We start from the raw sequence: 19,514 nt of genomic DNA on the forward strand, positions 1-19,514 counted from the left end.
ATTAAATTGTGTGGAGGCTGAAAATCCTTTACATAAAAATAAGATTACTATGGATGTTATAGCCTGGATCCTAGAGGGTCAAACATAACATGAAATTGCTTCTTTAAGTGTTTCATACTGGCTACTTAGGAAGATAAAATGGTTTAACTTAATTGATGCTGAAGAGACTGTCCTTATAATGTTGCTATGTTACAGACTGAATTGCCTTTTAAAACATTATGTTCAGTCTATACAGGTCTTTACAGTTCTCTGTACAATTTATTCTAAATCTTTTCTGATTCACATAAGTGTAGGTTGAAGCATTTATATAGCTATCATGCTCACAGTCTGACTTGGTGAGATCCTGGAAGCACATACTGTATGAGAGATATTCCCAACACAAACCAATGTTATTTAAAAGTGGATGGAGAATAACTTGATTTAAGCATTTTGAATCCTGACATCACTGAGTGTTCCAAAAAGTCATCATGCCCTTTTGTGACACACTGGTGCCGATGCTAATATACATACAAACATAGACATTTGACAGCAGAAAAGAACCACCTGGCCCATCTTCTGCAGTCTGCCCTAAACACATGTACATGTACACACTAGGGTTAATTTTTTTGAGAGTTTTGACAGCACATTTTTAAATTGTGGGAGGGAACCGAAGCACCGAGATAGGCAACAATACTGCAGAGTCTGCGTATTGTTGTCACCGCCCCAGGAAGGGTGACACCCGGGAGCAGCCCTCACCCCTCTTGTGATGCCACTGCCTCAATGTTGTGAGGTAGTAATACGAACCATAAAAATCATTGTATACCTCATAAAAGAAGCTACACAGGTAGGATTTGTTCTAGCGTGGGCTGGGAGCACTAAGGTATGGCCACAATTAAGAAGGTACCCCAAGACAAACCAGCCCTCAGCAGCCACATTGCTGTGCATGCAAACAATATAAAGCAGCTATATCCCAGGCAACCTATTCCCACAGCCACACAACTAACAGGGTATCCTCATGGAAACCACTCCTCTGCATCCAACCCGGAGGTAACAAAAAAAGAAAAGAAAAAAAAAAAAACCTCCCCATAACCACATCACTGCCCTCTCCAAAGCTGCAATCTCCAGCCAAAAATACAGTAGACCCTATTTATTGGAGAGCTCTATGCAGCCAGACAGTGTTTGGAGAAAGCAGACATTGCAGGTCGGGTTGTACAGGAGGAGTCTTTACCGGCCAGGACGGACTCTCCACACATGTCCTGTACTCCTGTGCATGAAATGGCCGCTGCAATTCAGGCAGGCCCACAAATCTTTGCTGGGACTGACAAGGATCTGGGGCCAGATGCCCTAAAATTCAAAAGTGATAAAATGGAGAGTGATAAACAACCAACCAATCAGCTCCTGCCTGACATTTTTCAAACACAGTCTGTGACATGGCAGGTAAGAGATAATTGGCTGGCTGTTTATCACTCTCCATTTTATCATTGTTGAAGCTTAGTGCATCTGGTCCCTGGTCACCAGTCAGCAAAATCTAGGGGCCATGGCCATGTACATAACTGCAAATAAATACAGACTGACAGATGCAAATATTCCCTGATGCTGGCACGATCTACCTGCTTCTGATTTGCTGAGATTGCAGATACAACCCAGCTGCTGATAAGTGTTTCATCAGTGACTTCTGCACCTATTATGTTTATGTAGAGTTATTTCTGCTGTATTAGGTTTACTACATTTTATGGAAGTCTGATAGCGAATATACCTCAGCATATGGACATTTTTTTATGGGTTGTTTTTTCTAATTAAATGACTTCCAATATGTGTCCAACACAACAGCGCAAGTCCCTCTGTGCCCAGATATTGGGCTGGCTCATCAGTAAAGTCCCTGAGACATGATTGAAATTGGCATTTGTGACATGGCGTACAACAGAATGCAATCAGGATGACATCTTACTTCCTGGAGTGAAAACATAGCCACACCCATAAAAAATGAATGATATACAAAAAGCACAATATGTACCTGTGCTCTACAGCGAGAATTCCTGTCATAACATAACTGATATAGAGTAAGTATAAGAGAAAGAAAATGTCTGATTGGTTGACATAGATTGCACACTATTCCAAAGGATAGTCATCATCTGCACATTATGCCTGATTCATGTTTATAAGTTTAGCAAAAAAAAAAAAATAACTTTGTGCCTGGAACAAACCATGTAAGGGGAACACATATTGGCTGCTTTTGCATGTAGCACACATTAGACACCTGTGGTGCAGCATGGTTTTGCCCATTTTCTTGCTTTTTTCATTTAAAATCAGGTCCACAGTGATGATATTCTGTCTGTTGAGGTAGGGGCGTTTAAAGAGAGGAGGAGGCCTGTGTGCAGCCTCCTCCGTACGGGTCCCCTTCTCTCTGCAAGGAGTAGCGGAGCACAGTTCAGTCTGAGCGCTAGAGCACTCAGATTCCTCTGCGCGTATCATCAGAAAAATGGCTGCTGCTGCTGGACTCTGAGGATAAATATTTAAAAAATGAGAGCACCATGTGTGATGTGAGCCCCAGGTGCACCGTGCACACTGCACCCATTATTAGGGTTGCGACCTCATCCCTTTAATACTGGTGACATATTAATTACACAGTTTCTGTGGCTGGCTCACTTCAAGACTCAATTTCAACAATTTTTTTTTTAAACAGCCATCAGACTTCATTCCAACTGTATTTTTTTTAATTAGCCACAGAACCTGTGTAGTTAATATGTCTCCAGTTTTAAAGGGATGAGGTGGCAACCCTACCCATTATAATTACGCCCCTTTTTTGTGGAATGCATTACTATAACAAGACTTCAGCCTTTCAGTTCACATGGAATCAAGAATATTGTAGCACAGGCTAGTGATATTACAGCTTTCTTTTATGATCTGATTGACTGAATTGTTATATCGGCTTAACCCACCCCGAAAATGGTTGCTCCCACTGTGTGTGTATGTAAAAGTAATAGCTGCCCTTTAACATGCCAGATAGAAAAATAGATAAATACAGATGTGTCATCATACATCTAGCCTCAATACACCATGCAGCGTGAGATACCTGGCATGAGCCAGCCGCCAGGTCCTGTGCAGCTCTGATAACGCTGGGCGCCTTTTATTTTGTGGAAAATGCGACTTAAATGATTAATTTGGTGTTCTTACATTGTGTGTGACTGAGTTTGTATATAGAGCACAACAGAACTTGTATTGTGAAAAAAGCTGTGACTGTTACATTGTAGCACTTTGCATATAGATTCAGAGACTCAGTCGCACACAGATATAACAGTTTCAGTATATTTAGGGCCTGAGTCAACCTGGCCGCCACCCGCCGCACTGCCGGAACACTCTCCACTTTTTTCATACAGTACAAATAAATTTAAAACTACAGAGGCAGCGCCTTCAAGTCAGCTTGCTGGACCACCAAATGTCCTAAGCTGGCACAGGCTAGCGGACAGGCGCTCCATCTGAAGGGGACAAGCAAGATACACAATCGTGTGTCCTGTCAGGACGGCATCGGGGAGTGGCCTCCCTGCTTCAGGGAGAAGGGCAGGGATTGGTGGGAGCTGGGGGCACTTGGGAGGGGGGCTGCAGGGGAGCTACTGAGACTGGTGGAAGGTTCAGATGGAACGGGGCATGCAAGCGTCTCGTGCACCCCCCTTTGGTCAGCTGGCGGCGGGTAGCGGTGGCTGGCGAATGGTGATAGAATCACCAGGAGAAGCTCCAATGTGAGCTGCTCCATCTGTATAATAAACAGCAGATTGGACCCAAGAGAAGGATTGCAATTTGGTTGATGGGAGGGGGGATATAAATATATGACTCTATAAATAAATAGCACAGCATTAGCTTAGAACTAGTGTGCTCTTCCAAATAATCCCCCTGCTATCTTTTAATGCTACGTGACAACCCAGTGAATGTGTGTTTTATGCTTGAATTGGCTGGTTAAATGATAAAGGCATGCATTCTCACTGGAGCGCAGCAAAACTCCCCAATTATCCATTGCCCTGTGTCCTTTCATAATGATACAGAAATTCTCTGCAAGATAATGGACGAAAAGGTTATCAGAATTGAGAGGAAAAGGTGATTGCAACTGAAATGGAATTAAAATGGATTATTTAACATGTGTGCTGCATTCAACCAGTCAAATTATGACAACCAGCAGTCTGGGAGAAGCGCAATGGCCTAGATTTATAGAATGAAGTGGTGAGAAATTCCTCTGTGCACAGGGAAAATCTTCACACCCTATGCTACTAGTAATCCTGCTCAGAACATGAACTACACAGCTGATCACTTATATAGTATATGCTTCATGCTGTTATGCAGTTGGGTCTTTTCCAGTACATCACTGTAACCTGTTTTATAGATGTACAGATGGAGCCAGCAATGGACGCTCGTGCGTCTCAGTCTCGGCAAACGATGCACCGGGGCTACAGATGAGCGCGCCTCCATCTGTATTGCATTTGTATGAAGTAGAGGGATTGTGAAAAGTTGTAACTGATTCAGAGGCGGAACTGCCCTTGGTGCAACAGGTGCATTGCACCGGGGCCCCAGAGAACTAAGTTTTCCATTGCTGCATAGACCAACAATGAATTCTTTGCTTGGGGTAGAGGAGGGGCCCAAATTATACTTTTGTACCAGGGCCCTTCACTCACAAGTTCCACCACTGCACTGCATCTATAGACCTTCCCTAGTCTCCCAAATTTTGGGAGGCTCTCCCAGATTCCTGATACAGTAGGCAAGCCTCCCAGATCCACATACTGGGCAAGGTCTCAGTAAATTACATACGTACTGAGCATGAATACACCTACTTTTTATTATTAGATTGCTATATAATTATTTCTACCACATACAGGGGTGAAATGTAATCAGATGAGAGATTCAGAAAGTGAGAGATTTGGTAAGAAATCTCCCCCAAAAAAGTAATAAAAATAAATAAATAATTTAAAGCGGCAATCAATTCCACTGGAAAATCAAACTGGTTTTGCAGTGTAAATGATTGCCGCTTTAAAAAAACCTGGAGATTTCTTACAAAACCTCACTTTCTGAATATCTTGTCCTATTACCTTTCACCCATAATCTTACAAGAGTCTTCATTCTCTCCAGGATTCACAAGTCTCCCAGATCCACCTACTTCCTGAGAGACATGAGTGGTCCAGGAGCTTCATGACATTATTAATTGTGCCTCGTCACCATACCTTACACCTGGAATTCACTTTACATTATCTCTCAAACGGTCATCAAGTATGCTTTTGTAATCTCGATAAATTAACATATCATTCTTAGCCATCCTATTTGTCATCCATTACGGGCCCGTTATCATGCATATTTAATGTAACCTGCCCATTCACTATTAGGGGCCCAACATGGCTGCCTAGTATTTGGCAAATGTACGCTTGGAAAACGATCACTATATTAAGATGGCGTTGGTTCTAGAGGCCCTACTCTTTTTTATGGAAGGAGATTTTGGCTTGCGAAGAGGAAACCCTCCTATACTGCCGTAAAATTTACCGTTTTCTGTGCACGTGTGAGACTTCCAGTATGTGCAGTCATACATTCGGGCACCAGTAAGTACCGCTGCTACTTCTGTGATCGTCTGGACAGCAGCTGTTCTTGCAGCAATACTGAAGTACTCCGATAAGTATCCACCACTGCAACTCTCGGCGACTTAAAACTGTCATTATCAGGGGATGAGGAATAGGCCCCTTCACCAGAATATTTAATGAAATATATGATGGTCGAAAAAGGCTATTGCATAAAGTCTAGCTTGGTAATGCTAATGGTAAAACAAACCTCCCCAGTGTGACAGTTGCCAATTAGGCAATCTGATAAATTCCCCAGATCAATTGCCCCAATCATGTTCTCTACTAATTATAGCTACTGTAAATATACCTTTTCTTGTAACAAAGGCATCTAATCTACTATCACATGTGCATATGGTATTATTTATTTATTAACAGTTTCTTATATAGCACATACATATTCCGCAGCACTGTACAGAGAATATTTGAACATTCACATCAGTCCCTGCCCCAGTGGAGCTTACAATCTATATTCCCTACCACATGTACATGCACACACAGACATTCTAGGGTTCATTTGTTAGGAGCCAATTAGCCTACATGTATATTTTTGGATTGTGGGACGAAACCGGAGTACCCGGAGGAAACCCACGCAAACACGGGGAGAATATACAAACTCTGGACAGTTAGAGCCACGGTGGGAATCAAACCCATGAGCTCAGCGCTGTGAGGTGGTAATGCTAACCATTACACCGTCCGTACTGGTATAGAGCAGTGGTTCTCAACCTTGGTCCTCAGGGACCCAGGGGGAGGGGCCCTAAACTGCACACCCTGGACATATGAGGTGCTACCAGCTGAGACTTGTAGTGCAGCAAGCAGGAGGAGGGACCCCCAATGGTGCACATTTTCCAGGTCCACCTCACAGATACACAGGTGCACCAATTACTCACTGACACATTTTAAAAGATCACAGGTGGAGCTAATTATATCACCTGTGATTCTGTGAGGAGACCTGCAAAACGTGTACTGTTGGGGATCCCTGAGGACCGAGGTTGAGAACCACTGGTATAGAGTACCATAGCTTAGTCACTTACCCAATGATTTTGACTCAGACACGAGGGGCCGGCCTATGTCAAGGATCACAGCTGCCAAATGACTCATATTCTAATGCAATTATACCCATCCGTCTATGGCCCTTATTCTGATCGGTGCGGCCCGATCAGAATATGCGGCCGCGACCGTGCAGGCGAATCCCCGCCTTCCATACGGATCGCCACCTGCCGTCCGTACGCGCATATGTGGCGATCCGCATGAAATTGGACGGGGATACGCCTCCTCCATGGTGGGAGCAGCCCCTGCATTCGATGGTCGCCGAACATCGAATGCAGGGCCGCACGCTCCACCAGGTCCCGCAACACAAGACCACACGGACACTTGTCCGTGTGAAATCTTGTATGGGGGCGGGCAGCTGACATCCGGCGATGTCAGATGCCCGCCCCGTACCCACGCGTCACGGCCTCATTACCATGCATACGCCCCGCGTTTGCATGGGAACGCCCATGAAACGCGGGGCGTATGCATAGGCTAATGAGGATAAGTAGCCCCTCACGCCCCTCTACGCCCCCTGTGCGGCGTATAGAGAATCCTTGCGGCGAAATCGCCTGCACATGCGCAGAGTGACCTCTGCACATGCGCAGAAGATAAACATCGGCGGCCCGTACGCAAGCGGGAATATCCGCATCGATCAGAATAAGGGCCTATGTGAGCATCCTTGCGGTGACATGTGTATGCATTGCTTGGTCTGCTGTTTTACCAGCCACAGCTGTGGATACCCTGAAAACCTGGACTGTAATGGCAGTTTGGAAACCTGCCATAGACAACAGGATGGATGTGTATAAGAGAACGGATTCTTAGCCTTTGCTATTGAGATATTACCCTCTATACCAGTGGTTCCCAAACATTTTTTTGATTCACGTCACCCAAGAGTATCAGAATTGTTTCATGTCTCTACTAGGCCAAACGTTTGTTACCGAGAAAAATCATCCAGTTATGTGATGAGGAACATGATTCACTTCTGTATATCCACTTATTTTATAATTAGAAGTCACAGGCACTAATTTTCCATACTACATTGACCATAAATAATTTGAATTGGTCATGGACCACCAACCCGGGGCACCCCTGCAAGTGCCTTGCAGGACCCCTGGGAACCACGGCACACAGATTGGGAACCGCTGCTCTATACAGATGTCACGTTTCAGGTTTTTGTTAACAACATAATGTTAGATGATCGCAAACACTCCTCCCAACATTGGAGAGGCAAAAAGAGGGACACTGCGCGGCAGCAATTTGGGGGGGCGTGACCTAGTGTCAAGGGGTGTGGCCTATACCATTGGCTCTCCCACAAGGCCATGCCCAATGTTCTCAGCTGTGGGGCATGGCTGCAAGCTGCCGCCCAGACCCAATGTCCCTCTGGCTGCCGTCACTGTGGTGAAACACCTGCAGTGCACATGGTTTTGTCTATTTGAGAAGGAATTTGCCTTTGCAAGTGAACCAGAATAAGGGCCATAGTACAATCAACCATTTGCTCCCAAAAGCTGGAAAATGGACAAAAGCAGTCATCAGCATAAATAGATTTAACAGATTTGTCTGAATGACCATTTTTGTCACCATTCCCAATGTCGTCCTAATGCATATGTTGACCTTATGATCCTGTTGATCTTAGGCATGTCGACATTTTGTCAGTGTCGACTTAAGGCCTGTCAACCTTCAGTGGTGACCTATCCCCAAATTTATTCAGGGAGTAGGAAATAACTCCCCCTCCACCACCACTGCATGTAGGTAGAACATCTACATAACTATAGGCAGGTGAATGCGGAGATTAAACTACTAAATACGAGTGTTGTGAAGCCATCGCAGACACATCCCGTAGAGTGGAATTAGTATATTTAATAGCTGATGATACATAAATAATACCCAGCTGATGATGGAAACGGTAGGTGCAGCGAGATGCTAAAGAAGATTGTTACTATGTATCAGCAATTTAACAATTCTCGTAGCACAGAAATGTCTGTCTGATATATACCCCATAATGTAGGTTAATGATGACAAACACACTGCGATTTAATAAGGTTGTGTTCCGACTGCTGCCACCATGTAGGGCTCTCTATATAATGGTGTTGAAATGACAGCGCAGACCCACGTGAAGAGTTATGTTTAACTAGTCATCAGTCTCCATGGTTTCATATAACACTGACAAGGTATATATATATGTAACATACCTCAGCGGGAAGCAGTGTGTAGGAATAGAATTGTTTCATCTTTGTAACTAGATCGTCATTGGAAAAGGTCACATATTCCACAAATTTCCTGTTCAGAAGAAACCAGTCTGAGCCACCATCTACAGTAATCCCTTCCGGGATCCTCCTGTCACCCAGACGCCACATGTGTGTGTCACATTCCAGGAACAACCTGTCCAGACCCTGTTTCCTGATGAATCTAAAACAAAAAAGAAAAAAACGTCACTGTACTGAAGGCAAATATATACAGTATGTATATGGTATAATCATATTGCAGATAATTAGCAAAGACAGGCTTTTTGCCAGGAAGAATATTCAAACATAAATGACTGAACGTGGTCTTCTATGTCTTCAGATATATACACATATCAGCTACATCTCCATTGGTGACGGGGCATTTGCAAGTAGCATATGTTTAGTGTGGGTGTCTTGAGGGTGCATAGTTGGAAATTAGTGCTGTGATGACTTTCACCGGGAATAGAACTTGCCCATATCAGCTTTGAAAGGCATTTATCAATTACATTCTATAGCACGTTAGGTCAAATCTGATTGGTTGCAATGGATAACCCCCCCCCCCCCCATTGGTCCACTTTTCCACTGCTTGATGAAATCAAACACATTACTTAAATATTTAAAAGATCGTTAGATGTATTAATAGAAACCTTAAAATCATAACTACTCTCCAACATTGGGCCTGATTCAGACTTGTTCGCTAGACTGCGTATATGCGTTGACTAACGAGCAGGTAAATGCCGGCCCGCAGAATGCCTGCCCCTTCTGCCCGAATTCCCTCACTAGCATGTGAGTGGTTGCGTTCGCTTAGACATCTGCTCGCATACGGCCGCATGGAAGAAAAATAAAGGCTGCAGGGAGAGGGCTGTGTGAAGGTGGGGGTTAGGCTTAGGCGGCATTTTTGGGGGGTTAGGTTTAGGGAGTAGCGGGGAAGGCTAGGGTCAGGATGCAGGGAGGGAGTGAGGGGAGTAAGGGAGGGGGTTAGCCTTTTAACAAAGCCCCAGTCAGTATTTTCGGTATAGGGATCCTGGGGTCTTTTGACCACCGGCATCCCCCCACCACCCGGATATCAGATGTATCCCCTCACTATATTTACTAATCCTGCTGCTGTCCCCTCATTTAACAGATAGTTTATCCATCTTTAGGTTTACTTCAGCATCAAATATTTTCTTCTGGGAAATACAAATAAACAAGGCAAATGACAACTATAATCACAGCACAGAGCGCATATGAACAAAAAGTACAAAACATTCTTATTTTAAATAAAATAATGCCTGATTGACAAGAAAATAACAAAGTTGTAACACAACCTTACCATAATTGTTGCTCAAGAATTGTCATTGGCACCAAATGAAATACAATTTTCGTTTTAAATAGGTCATAATTCCTTGGGAGGAAAATAGGAAGTACTGAGGCGGCTTTTATTGGCAACAGTAGAGTTTCAGCCAATAATGGACAATTTTAGACTAAGCTGCTTTGTATTTACTACTAGAATTATATCAACTTATCTGCAAACACCTTAAAAAGGGAAACCACAAAAAAGGGATTTTTGTAAGAACTTACCGTTCGAATCCCTTTCTCTGATATGGTCCTGGTGACACAGCTCAACACTGGGATGTAGGAGGGTCCGAAGGAGCCAGGCACCTATCCTAAAGTTTTAGAGGGTAGGCTCCTCCCCTACTGCATCCCTGGACTCTTCAGTTCATCTTTCAAAGCCACTGGAATACATTAACTCAGTACAAACGCCTGCACATATTATATGCACATTTTATAACAGAAAACTGTTAACTTTTAACCATTTTAACATGAACATCATGAAACTTCTGGCATACTTACTGAGCGTAAGGGAGGGATCGCTGTGTCACCAGGACCATATCAGAGAAAGGGATTCGAACGGTAAGTTCTTACAAAAATCCCTTTTTCTCTTTCAATGGTCCTGGTGACACAGCTCAACACTGGGACGTTCCAGAGCCGGTCCTTTGGGAGGGTACGCTCAGGTCTGCAGCTCTCAGCACTGCTCGCCCGAATGATGCGTCCTCCGACGCGAACTCATGGAATCTATAGAATTTGGCAAATGTGTGAACAGATGACCAAGTGGCAGCTCTGCAAACCTGCTCAGCTGTGGCCCCATGTCGAACCGCCCAAGAGGTGGCAACTGACCTGGTGGTATGCGCATTTATTTTGGCCGGTACTGGTCTACCCACTTTGGTGTATGCAAAGGCTATCACAGACCGCAACCACCTAGCAACAGTCTGCTTAGATGCAGGCCAACCAATCTTGTGTACGTCATACAATACCAACAATGTGTCAGTCTTCCTGACACTCTTCACTCTGTCCACATATATGCGTAAGGCACGCACAACATCCAAAGTTCTCAACTTGTCCCTTTTCTTAGAACCCTCTGGGGGTTGAAACACAGGTAGAACTATCTCCTGATTTAAATGGAAGGTAGATACCACCTTCGGTAAAAACTGAGGCACTGTTCTTAAAACAGCCCTGTCATCATGAAAAATTAAGAAAGGAGATTTACATGACAAAGCTCCCAATTCTGAAACTCTTTTAGCAGATGCTACTGCTAACAAAAACACTAGCTTCCACGTAAGAAACTTAAAGTCAGCCGACCTTAAAGGTTCAAAAGGTGCCTTTTGAAGGCATTCCAAAACCAGTGATAGATCCCAAGGTGCTACTGGTTGCTTGTATGGAGGTTTCAACCTGGATACTCCTTGTAAAAAGGTTTGAATTTCCGGCAAAATAGCTATCTTTTTCTGGAAATAGATGGACAAGGCCGAAATCTGCACCTTCAGTGACTGAAGGCTTAGGCCCGATGAAAAACCATCTTGTAAGAATTCCATCATTCTTGATAGCTTAAAATGAGATGTATGAGCCTTTCTTCTCTCACACCATCGAATGTAAGTCTTCCAGACTCTATAATAATTTGCCGAAGATACAGCTTTTCTGGCTTTTATCATAGTCTGTACTACTGCCTCAGAAAACCCTTTTCTTTTCAAAATGGTGGTTTCAATAGCCAGGCCGTCAAAATCAATCGATCTGAATCCAGGTGATTGAAAGGGCCTTGTCTTAGAAGGTCTGGTCTCAGAGGTAGACGCCATGAGTCCACAGACAACCTCTGAAGCCTCGAGTACCAGGATCTCCTTGGCCAATCTGGGGCCACTAAGATCACTGGAACCTTCTGCCCCTGTATTTTCTTCAGAAGTCTCGGTAACATTGGTACTGGTGGGAATGCATAAAGGAGATCTCCCTGCCAGTGAATAGTCATGGCATCCACTGCCTCCGCTAGTGGATCCCTTGTTCTGGCATAGAACCTGGGCACTTGACGGTTGATCCTGGATGCCATCAGGTCCACATCCGGAGTTCCCCACATCGAAGTGATTTGGTGAAACACCTGAGGGTGTAAGCTCCATTCCCCTTCCTTGAGCTCCTCCCTGCTCAGGAAGTCGGCTTCTATATTCTCTATTCCTGGGATGAATATAGCCGATACAGCTGGAACATTCTGTTCCGCCCATAGGAAGATTCTGGATACCTCCCACATGGCCAATCTGCTGCGTGTACCTCCCTGGTGATTCAGATACGCCACAGCCGTGGCATTGTCGGTCTGAATCCTCAAAGGGAGGTTCTGTAACCTGTCTCCCGCCAAGGAAATGACTTTCCAGACAGCTCTCAGCTCCAATATGTTGATTGGTAACGCTGATTCCTCTGCCGTCCACAGGCCCTGAAGCCTGAGATCCAGGACTATTGCCCCCCAGCCCCTGAGACTGGCGTCGGTAGTTACTATCAACCAGTCCCAGGTCTGTAATGACCGACCCCACTGAAGGGAATCTACTTCTGTCCACCATTTCAAAGATTCTCGGGTGTCCGAAGACAGCACTATCATCTCGGATTTCATGGTCAAAGTGTTTCCTGACCAAGCTGACAAAATGTTCCATTGGAACCTCCGAGAGTGGAACCTGGCAAATTGAAGCGTCTCGAATGACGCCACCATCTTCCCCAGGAGCTTGAGGCACCTCCATACTGAAATGCTCTGAGCCCTGAGAATCTCCTGGACTAGGGTGACCAGATCCCTGGCCTTTACCTCCGGGAGGAATACCCGATGAAGATGGGTGTCCAGTATGACTCCCAAGAATTGGAGCCTTTGTGACGGTACCAACTGAGATTTTTGCAAATTTAAAATCCAGCCGTGAGCCTGCAAAAAACTGATGGCCTCTGCCAAGTGACTCTGCAGCATGGCTGCTGACTCTGCTTTGAACAGGAGATCGTCCAAATAGGGTATTACTGTGATTCCCCTGAGCCTCAGCACCGCCGCCATTACTGACATTATCTTTGTGAATACCCTTGGCGCGGTTGCTAGCCCAAAGGGTAACGCCCGGAATTGTAAATGCAGGTCTCCTATGGCAAACCTCAACAAGGTCTGATGTTCCGGGTGTATAGGAACGTGCAAATATGCGTCCTGGACATCCATGGACGCCAAAAATTCTCCCTGGTCCAGACTCAGGAGTACTGACCGTAGAGACTCCATTTTGAAATGGTCTACCCATAAATGAACATTTAGAGACTTCAAATTTAGTATTGGTCTGAAAGACCCGTCTGGTTTGGGCACCAGGAACAGCGTGGAGTAAAAGCCTTTCTTCCACTCTGTCTTGGGGACTAGTGTCACCACCCCTTTTTTCAAAAGGGAGTGCGCTGCTCTCACAAGAGCTGTACGCAGCCGTGCCTCCTTTGGTAAGGATGTGGGAATGAACCTCTTCGGAGGTGGCCCTCTGAAAGGGATTTTGTAACCCTGTGTTATGATGTCTAGCACCCAGGCATCCTGGTCTAGAGAAGCCCAAGCGTCCCTGAAGAGCGTGAGACGCCCGCCCACTTTTGTCACTGTCGGGCAAAGCCCCTGACAGTCATGCAGAGGGTTTATCCTCTCCTTTATTGGCAGGCTTCTTGTGAAAAGAGCCAAATTTTGACTTTTGTGTCTTGCCTCTAGAGGGCTGAAACCTTCCCCTGAAAGACTGTCCTCGAAAGGACGCACCACCTCTAGGGGAGGGCCGAAAGGACGGCTTAAAAGCAGAAAATCTGGACGTCTGCTTTGCTGAGGAGGCCGGCAGGAATGTACTTTTGCCGCCTGTGGCCTGTTTTATAATCTCCTCTAATTTGGTACCAAAGAGTACCTTTCCTTTGAAGGCTAATGTTTCCAGAGCCTTCTTGGACTCATTGTCTGCTTCCCAGGCTTTTAGCCAAAGCACTCTCCTGGCCTTAATGGAGACTGTGGACACTCTGGTTGCCATTTTAATAGCTTCCTCCTCTGCTTCAACTGCATATTCTGCTGCTGCCTTAATCTTTTCTGCCAGCAGTAATGCACCCGGGTCAGCCTGCAGCATGGTGCATAATTCACCAGCCCACTCTATCATGGCCTTAGAAACCCAGGCTGAAGCAATAAGGGGTCGTAAGGTAAACCCCACCCCTTCAAAGATAGCCTTGAGGTTTCCCTCCAGCTTTTTATCCACAGAATCTTTAAAAGCTGCACCGCCCTGTACTGGTAATACAGTAGCCTTGGACAAACGTGCCACTGAAGCGTCCACAACTGGGACCTTTTCCCAGAGCTCCGCATGAGACTCTGGCATGGGGTACAGACTAAGGAATCGCTTAGGCATCTGAAGCCTCTTATCAGGAGTTTTCCAAGCCCCTTCTAACAATTCCTGTAACCCCTCATCTGTAGGAAAAGTAACAGCCTCCTTCCGCTGTCGCTTAAAAACACCTTTAACAGGAGTCTTATCCTCCACAGTCAGCTTTAAAGCCTGCTTCACAGCTATAATGAGATCCTCTATACCAGCAGCAGAGTTCTCTTCCAAATCATCACCCTGATCCCAGGGGATGTCAGTATACTCTCCTTCCTCTTCATCTACCACAGTAGTTAAGGCATAAGACCTTCTAGGGGTCCCTGCCACATCATCCATTTTGTCCAGCATTTCACTGAACCTGTTAATCCCTTTTGCAGTATCCTGCATCACCTGGATAAGTGCAGGATCTGCCTGGGTAAGAGGCAAGGAGCCAGACGACTGCTGAGATGATGGCATAGGTCTCTGTGATTCTACCAGCCCATCACTCTGCCTGTCCAAAAGCTGCACCAAAGCGTTTACTGACCTGCCTAGGGCCCTGGCCCACGCAGGTTCCATATGCTCTGCCCTATGGGGATCACTGCCCATGGGTCTCACATCAGCGCAAGTAATACATAAGCCCCCCTTGGCCATCTGCTCAGGGACAAATTTTTGTGTGCAAACATTGCACGCGCTCAGTGCATTAAGGGCTCCCTCCCCCAAAACCACAGCCTGATGCTCAGACATGACGCAAGTGATAAAAGTATATCTATCAGTATACACAGTGCAAACAATGTACAAGCGTTTATACAGAGGCAATGCACCCAATCACTTATCTGTCTGTTGGTTTCAACTGCGGGGAAGCGATGCCCAGGAAATCCAAGTCACTCTGCCAGGATCAGTAAGCCAGCTCAGCTCCGCTGCAAGCGTTCTGAAAGGCGCCAAAGTCAGAGTGAAGGAAGAGACCACAGGTCCCTGCTGCTGCGGGGTCCGTGACCTTTTGGCGCCAACCACCCCCAGCAAGCCGCTCCTTAGGTAGGATTTCCTAGTTCCAGTGTCTCCCCCTCAAATGGGGATCACTTGGAACATGCCTGTCACAACGCTGCTGTCCTCTCATCTAGGAGCTCAGCGTGTAAGCTCCGCATAAAATGGCCGCCGCCATCACGGAGCGCCTGTCCCCCATGATCCCCACCTAAGCGTGGAGCCGGTTTCAGGGTACTCCGGAGCCCAGGCAGCCTTTTAGAAAAGGCTATAAGCGCTGCACAGGGAGACCAGACAGCGTCTCCCCTGTGCACAGTGAGCTGACAGGACGCGCTTCTGTCAGCTCCTGCTGCGCAAGCAGTGTGAGGATTCACTATGAGAATCCTCACACTGTGCCTACCTAGCTAGGGTAAAAGTTAATAAAATAATAAAAATCCCCTAACTACTCTAATTCTTCGGCTGCTCCTGCAGCCCTTTAGAATAGCACCCACTCCAGTGGGCACCTAACACGAACTGAAGAGTCCAGGGATGCAGTAGGGGAGGAGCCTACCCTCTAAAACTTTAGGATAGGTGCCTGGCTCCTTCGGACCCTCCTACATCCCAGTGTTGAGCTGTGTCACCAGGACCATTGAAAGAGAAATTTGACCTTTATGGCCCTGCACTTGCGCATATTCTCCTGTACGCATGTGCAGAGCTGCAACATCGGTTCTGCCGGGGAACGAGTAATGCTGAGTTAGGCCCTTATTCAGTACTGCTTACCAAGCAGCGGTCGCTCACTGCTTAGCGAGCAGCTTAATACACGGCCCACCCCTCCCCGCAGCAAATGGCCTGGCAAGCGTGTAACTCGCCAAAGCCATTCACTGACGCATATGCAAACACCGACTTTCATGGCTGGTGCTAAATTCGGATCACTAAGAGCGATCCTGAATGGGCCCAAGTGCTATGGTATACAAGGTTTCTATTAACTATTATGAGTGTATTATATCCTATTTTATAAGTAATTCTCCTTTAAACATACAGCGGTAAACAATATAAAACAAAGCCATTTACAAGCTATTATTATGAATATATTTTTTAAATAATGATCTATTGCTAATGAGTTTCATGTATGAATGCATACTGACCCCACAGTTTGCCCCCAATTTGTGATTTCCACGCTGGGAGTGTTCTAGGACAGAGTAATGAAGGAGATGCACGAGGTGACAATTAATTACAGTGACAGGAATTGACAGGTAGAACTCAAAGGATTATTTCCCAACCTTCATCCATTATAGTACAATGTACCTGCTTTTAGCACTGTCAATTGTCCTATGTGCCTGCTCATATATAAAACAAAATCACCTCTGTTCTCAAGTACACTACGGGTGACATTCTATGGAATGCGATTTGCCTTTTTTTGCGTTAATTAGACAGCAAAATGGCGATATCGCATTTTTCCTTAAAATCGCAAATTTAATGGGATGCGCTAAGGGAATGAAATCGCATATTATGTGCGGACTAAAAGTGCGAGATTAATTCGCATTTTTATCGCATCCAGATGTTTTCGTACAGAACAGTATACAACTCGCTTATTTAATGCAATGCGCATTTGCAAATCGCATTTTTTAGGTGTCTAATTAACGCACATATTTCAGACGAGGTTCTGTTTGGCGAAGTAGCCAGAACCCTGCACAGATCGCAATGTTCTGTGCAGGGTTCTGGTGTTAAAAATAAAAAAAAAAACGGTTAAAATAAAAAAAAAAACGAGCGCGGGGTCCCCCGCCCGAGCATAACCAGCCCCGGACTCACTGAGCCGGTGCTGGTGACATAAAATCAGGGTCCCCGACAAATCGGGGTCCCCTTGATTTCATGAAACCAGCACCAGGCTCAAGGTCCGGCGCTGGTTCCCAAAATACGGGGGACAAAATGACTAGGGGTCCCCCGTATTTTAAGAACCAGCACCGGACACAACCAGCCAGCAGGGTAATGCCACAGCCGGGGGACACTTATTATATAAGTTCCCGCGGCCAAAGCATTAACCCCCTGGCTGGTCAGCATGGGCAGGGGTCCTGGGGAAGTGGGGACCCCCCCAATGAAGGGGTCCCCCCCCTCCAGGACTTACCAGCCCATGCTGATAGTCCGGGGCTGTCCCCGATGCCCCTGGGCGGTGGGCATCGGGCTGATGGATTGTGTAAAAAAAAGAATAAAAACTATTGTTTTTTACTGGCGAACTATGAGTCCCAGCAAGCCTACCCCGCATGCTGGGACTTGGAGAACCACAAGTCCCAGCATGCGGGGCATTAAAGGGCCCGCTGGCACTTGTAGTTCAACAGTACAAAAAATAGTTAACAAAAACACACTGACACACTGTAAAATAAAAGTTTAATACACACATAACACACACACACACACTGATACTTACCTACCTTGAGCTCTAGATGCGCAGAGATGTTCCTTCCTCGGCGTCTGTATTCAGAATGATTTCTGGCCAATCAGGAGCCGACTTTCTCGGCTCCTGATTGGCCAGAAATCATTCTGTCCAGAGACGCCGAGGAGGAAACATCTCTGCGCCTGTCAAAGTCCTGCGAGCCGGGTACCAGATGGGAGCAGCGCTGTCACCGGAGAGGATGCCGAGGTCGTCGCCGGGGACCAGGTGAGTAGGATATGCTTCCTTAGGTACCCCTGGGGACTACCTCGGATCCTGGACCCCGGATTCTTCAGCCCAGGAGCCCCGGAACCCCAGGACCAGCCCCAGAACCAGGACCAAGGCCCCGGAACCGGACTCTTCTGCCCTGGAGCCCCGGAGCCCGGACCCAGGGACCGACCTACGGGCTCAAGGTAGGTAAGTATCAGTGTGTGTGTGTGTGTGTGTGTGTGTTATGTGTGTATTAAACTTTTATTTTACAGTGTGTCAGTGTGTTTTTGTTAACTATTTTTTCTACTGTTGAACTACAAGTGCCAGCGGGCCCTTTAATGCCCCGCATGCTGGGACTTGTGGTTCTCCAAGTCCCAGCATGCGGGGTAGGCTTGCTGGGACTCATAGTTCGCCAGTAAAAAACAATAGTTTTTATTCTTTTTTTTACACAATACCTCAGCACGATGCCCACCGCCCAGGGGCATCGGGGACAGCCCCGGACTATCAGCATGGGCTGGTAAGTCCTGGAGGGGGGGGACCCCTTCATTGGGGGGGTCCCCACATCCCCAGGACCCCTGCCCATGCTGACCAGCCAGGGGGTTAATGCTTTGGCCGCGGGAGCTTATATAATAAGTTTCCCCCGGCTGTGGCATTACCCTGCTGGCTGGTTGTGTCCGGTGCTGGTTCTTAAAATACAGGGGAACCCCTAGTCATTTTGTCCCCCGTATTTTGGGAACCAGCGCCTGACCTTGAACCTGGTGCTGGTTTCATGAAATCAAGGGGACCCCGATTTGTCGGGGACCCTGATTTTATGTCACCAGCACCGGCTCAGTGAGTCCGGGGCTGGTTATGCTCGGGCGGGGGACCCCGCGCGCGTTTTTTTTTTAAACTTTGCGCTTTCCTGCAAATGTGCGATTTTCAGACATGAGAATCGCACATTTTCAGGACTAAAGACAGCTCACCAATTCGCCGCAAATCGCACCTCTTCGCACTTTTCAGCCTCCAAAACGCATCACATTAAATATGCGAATTATGACTGAAAAGTGCGATTTCAAAAAGTGCGATTTGCGGCGATGTGGTGCGCTAAAAAAAGATGCGCATTTAGGTCAAACCATAGAATGTCACCCTACATGTCCGAATTTCTATTTTTCCTGCCAATTCCATTGGTCTTTATAAATTAAGATTTTATGTATTATAATATGTTCTATTGCAAAAAAAAATAAAAAATACATTATAGCCATGTTAAAGTATAAAAAACACTTCAGCTAAGGTAGAACTACACAAAAAATAATCTCAGACAATACTATATAGACCAAAAACCATAAAGGTAGAGTTGAACAGTGAATAGTGTCAACATGATCTGAATGTTATGTCAACACCAATATATCAACATTCACTTAATTTGACAGATTAATATGTCACCAAAATGTCAAAATTTTGATATTGACATGTTAAATGTTTATATTCTGAATGTGTCAACATTTTAAAACCATGACAACAA

The 19,514-nt window shown here is 45.9% G+C and overlaps 1 protein-coding gene across 1 annotated transcript in view; it reads right to left on the reverse strand.

Annotated features, from left to right (window-relative positions):
* The window catches only part of XYLT1 (xylosyltransferase 1), a 280,499-nt gene that overhangs the window by 38,135 nt on the left and 222,850 nt on the right, over positions 1-19,514 (reverse strand). The window contains exon 6 of the mRNA XM_083153287.1: positions 8,789-9,005. Coding sequence (XP_083009413.1) covers positions 8,789-9,005 — 217 coding nt within the window. The remainder of the gene's footprint in view (positions 1-8,788; positions 9,006-19,514) is intronic.

This window comes from Crinia signifera, chromosome 7, assembly GCF_055691185.1.
Source record: "Crinia signifera chromosome 7, ASM5569118v1, whole genome shotgun sequence".
Classification (NCBI taxonomy): domain Eukaryota; kingdom Metazoa; phylum Chordata; class Amphibia; order Anura; family Myobatrachidae; genus Crinia; species Crinia signifera.